Consider the following 4145-nt stretch of genomic DNA (forward strand, 5'->3'; position numbering starts at 1 on the left):
AGCCAGCACCGCTGCTGAGCCCGACACGATCACTGGTAACCAGAAACCTTCACGTGTGACACTGGGGGGGACACGTCCCCCCCATAGCATCCTATTTTTCGCAGCTGGACCCCTCACCCTGCGGTCGCACGACTCCCAGCCCCATCTTGCTCGTGTCCTCCATCCTCTTTCTCACCCTGCGCAGAGACGGCCGGAGAGGAGGAAACGGAGGATCCAGCAGCAATGGCGGACGACACGGAGCCTTCGTCCTCCTCGGGGCCACCGGGGTCCGAGCCCCCCTCGCTGCCCCGCAAGCCCCCCGTGCACCCTGTCCAGGGGACGAAGCGGAAGAGGAGCTCACCCAAAAAGCCTTTATCCAACAAGCCCCAGGACTTCCAGGTGAGATGAAGCTGGTGGGGATGAGCCGCTCTCCCGAGCCCACCTCCCCAGGGCCCCCCAGCCCATCCCTGGGAGGGAGGGGGTTTATCCCCTGAGAGGTGCCCCCCAAAGTGCCCACCCCAGGGTAGGACCAACCCCAGCGAGCCACTGCCCTGTCGTCCCTCCCGTCCCAGATCCGGGTGAGGGTCATCGAGGGCCGGCAGCTCCCCGGGGTCAACATCAGGCCCGTGGTGAAGGTGACAGTTGCCGGGCAGACCAAGAGGACGAGGATACGCAAGGGCAACAGCCCCTTCTTCGATGAGGTGAGGGGGGGTCCCAGCTCCGGGTGTGCCTGGGGGCACCAGGCATGGCTTGGGAGTGTTGTGGGATCCTGAGGGATGGAGATCCCAGTGCAGCCCAGAGGCTGGGATGTGGCGATGGGGACTGCAATGGGAGAGGAGCTCCAACAGCAGGGGGAAGGCAGCGAGCCCTTTGGCAGGTCCAGCGTCCCCTGCCTTTGTGCAGGACTCATCTCGGTCACCTTCCTACGGTGACTTGCGTGTCCCAGGGCCGCTGGTAGCATCCCGGTGGCATGTCCTGGGCAGGGCTGCACGCGGCAGGGGCGGGCGACGCAGCTGGGCGTGCAGGATGGGTGCGCTCGGGCAGCCGCAGGCGACTTGTCCCCAGCCCTGTCCCCAAGGCCAAGCCTTTTGGGATGTCCCCAAGGCCAAGCCTTTCGGGATGTCCCCAAAGCCTGCTTCAACCTCCCCCCATGCTTCATTTGGAGGCCCCCTGGGGAGAGCTGCTCTGGGTGTGCTTTTGCAAACCAGCCCAGCAAAAGCAGACTGGGGGATGTTGCTCACCTGGGTGAAATCACGCAGCACAGCCCCCTCGGGAGGGTGGTCGGTCGGTGGGGTGGGCTCTCACCTAACGGGAGGGGAAGGGGCTCCGGCCTGTGGAGTTTGGGGCGCGGGAGAGGCTGGGAGGCGCAAACGTGCCCCGCGGGGAGGCTGGGGCAGGCGCCCTCACCCCTCTTTCTTACAGACCTTCTTCTTCAACGTCTTTGAGTCGCCATCCGAGCTGTTTGACGCGCCCATCTTCATCACGGTGAGCTCCAGCAAACGCCGACCCTGCCCCTCGGGAGGGCTGGGGCGATGCTCGGGGCCATCGCCCTGTCCCCCTCCCCGTGGTGCCCTGGGAAACACCCCCCTATTTCCCAGGAGGGCGTGTGGGGGTCCTCCACCCTGGGGGAGTTTGGGCTGGATTTACCATTTTTCCTTCTTTTCATTCCACAGGTTGTGGACTCGCGGTCTTTCCGGACGGACTCAGTGATCGGGGAGTTTCGGGTAGGGCTGCCCTCCCTCCTCCGCCCCCCTGTTTTACGCCCCCCAACCCCCAGGGTGAACGCTGCCATTTCTTTTTCGTTTCATTGCACAGATGGACGTCGAGACCATTTACTCCGAGCCAAGTGAGCCCAGCGGGCGGTCGGGGTCTGGGCCAGGGTCGCCTCCCGTGGCTGGGGCGGGTTGCTCTGGGAAACCCTTTTTTTGGGCTGAACAGGGGGAAGCACACACACACATTACAGCTCTCCCATGTACAAACCCAGACATGTCCCTGTGTCCATCGCCACCACCCATCTCTCTTCCCTTTCCCAAGACGGGCGTCCTCAAGGGCTTTCAAATAATGGTGCCACTGGCTTGCTGGCAGAAAGCCCCACCAGCGCAGCCCAGCTCACTTTATTTTGGTCTTGAGTCTGGCTCATTATTTTATCTTTTATCTGTTACTTTATCTCAAGAAAGATAAAATAATGCTTATAAAAAATTTCCAACCCTCACCACTGCAGGGAAGAGCTTGCTGATTTTAGCTGTGAAGAGTTAAGACCTACAAGCAAATCCCTTAATAACTTATGTCAGCTTCTGGTCCACCCTGAAATTGTCAGGCAGTTAGATGGCATGATCGTTGTAGGTCCCTTCCAGTGGAAATGTTCTCCTTCTTTCTCCTTCTTTCTCCTTCTTTCTCCTTCTTTCTCCTTCTTTCTCCTTCTCCTCTAAAATCAATGTAATATTTATTATAACAACCCCCACCCAACTGCAGCCTTGAGGCCATCTCCCTACGTGGCTGAGGACCAGCACATGGCTCTCAATCTCTTTCCTCCCCTAGAACACGCTTTTCTCAGGAAATGGCTGCTGCTCTCAGACCCGGAGGACTTCTCCGCGGGGGCCAAGGGCTACCTGAAAGTCAGCCTGTTTGTGCTGGGGCCTGGAGATGAAGCTCCCGTGAGTACCGCCTTGGCCGCGAGGGGGGGACCTTCCAACCATGGTACTCTACTGCCCTGGGCCATCAAACCCCGTGCCTGTCCCCAGAGAAGCTGCCGCTTTGATCTTCCTCTGGTTTGGGGGCAGGGTGCTGGCTTTGGGGGCTTTGCTGCTCATTTCAGGACTTTTGGGAAGCTTGGTTGTGTTTTCCTCTTGTCCTGTTGCCCTGCAGCTGGAGAAGAAGGAGGTCTCTGAAGACAAGGAAGACATCGAGGGCAACCTCCTGCGCCCCACAGGGGTCACCCTGAGAGGGGCTCACTTTTGCCTGAAAATCTTCAAAGCCGAAGACTTGCCCCAGAGTAAGTGTTTGCTGGGGTGCGCTGGATCTGGCCCCTGGCACTGCAGCAGGCTGCAACGTGCCGGAGAGGAATAAGGGCACAGATAAGGAAACTTCATCCATAGCCTTGGTCCAAAGACATTGCAGATATCCATCAGTCATACTGGGAGATAAATTTCTTACTGGTGCAAACTGGTTTTACCTCCCTGCTTCTCCCCACCTGGCTCCATGGGCCATCTGGATGCCGCGTGCTTCCATGAGCTTTCAGCACCTCCTTCCCCTCCCAGTGGATGACGCCGTCATGGACAATGTCAGGCAGATCTTTGGCTTCGAGAGCAACAAGAAGAACCTGGTTGATCCCTTTGTGGAAGTCAGCTTCGCGGGCAAGACGGTGAGCGGCTGGAGCGGGGCAGCCCCCCCACTCCCCCCGGTCCCTGGGCTGGGATGGCAGCCATGCATGGGGAATATTTGGTCCCGGCGTGGGGAAAATTTTGTCCCAGCAAAATTTTGTCCCAGCATGGGGAAAATTTGGTCCCAGCATGCGGATAATTTGGTCCTTTGCTTTGCTGGAATATTTGCCAAGGTCCCATCAGTCCTTGTCACACCCCGCCTTCTCTCCCCCTGCATTGCAATGTCCTGCAGCCCAGCCGATGTCCCCAGCCCTGTCCCCGTGTGCCACGCTTGGAGCTGAGTGGTGTCATGGGATGCGTTGTGCCGGGCTGCACCGGAGCAATTTCTGTGCTGGGCTCTTCGTGGTGCTGTTGCATTAAAAATGGGGATGGCGAGGCTGAGCTCCCGGGGGAGAGGGGATGGTGCAGCAGTTGTGCTGCTCTCCTTGGCACTGCCTGAAGCCAGCGGCTGGCTGTCCCCAATGCCACCGAATGTCTCCCCCAGGACTGGCCAGGGTGTGGGGGGGGCTCTGGTGGCTTTGCAGGGCCCCATCCTGCTCCCCGTGCCGCGTCCCCTCCAGTGCATTCGCCAAGCAGCGTACCCTCGTGCCGCCGCTTCTCTTTCGATCTGCAGCAGCACGAAGGGGCTGAAAGCCTCCCCTGCCCATGAATCTTCCCCTGGGGAGAGCGCCCGGGCGGGGGGACAGGCTGGGGACATTATTCTGAGCAACCACAGTGGAAAGGGCATGAGTTTATGTGGTCCTGGGGGGGGATGTGAGATTCCCCAGGCAGCCCCTAGTGTCCCCT

At 59.8% G+C, this 4145-nt stretch overlaps 1 protein-coding gene across 1 annotated transcript in view; it reads left to right on the forward strand.

The window, feature by feature from the left end:
• The window catches only part of DYSF (dysferlin), a 109469-nt gene that overhangs the window by 14761 nt on the left and 90563 nt on the right, over positions 1–4145 (forward strand). Inside the window, exons 2-10 of the mRNA XM_035896592.1 lie at positions 3–35; positions 185–378; positions 552–680; positions 1402–1464; positions 1653–1703; positions 1795–1825; positions 2518–2633; positions 2845–2971; positions 3237–3409. Of these exons, the coding sequence (XP_035752485.1) occupies positions 3–35; positions 185–378; positions 552–680; positions 1402–1464; positions 1653–1703; positions 1795–1825; positions 2518–2633; positions 2845–2971; positions 3237–3409 (917 nt within the window). The remainder of the gene's footprint in view (positions 1–2; positions 36–184; positions 379–551; positions 681–1401; positions 1465–1652; positions 1704–1794; positions 1826–2517; positions 2634–2844; positions 2972–3236; positions 3410–4145) is intronic.

Source organism: Egretta garzetta, unplaced genomic scaffold (genome assembly GCF_000687185.1).
Source record: "Egretta garzetta isolate BGI_Z169 unplaced genomic scaffold, ASM68718v1 scaffold506, whole genome shotgun sequence".
Classification (NCBI taxonomy): Eukaryota; Metazoa; Chordata; class Aves; order Pelecaniformes; family Ardeidae; genus Egretta; species Egretta garzetta.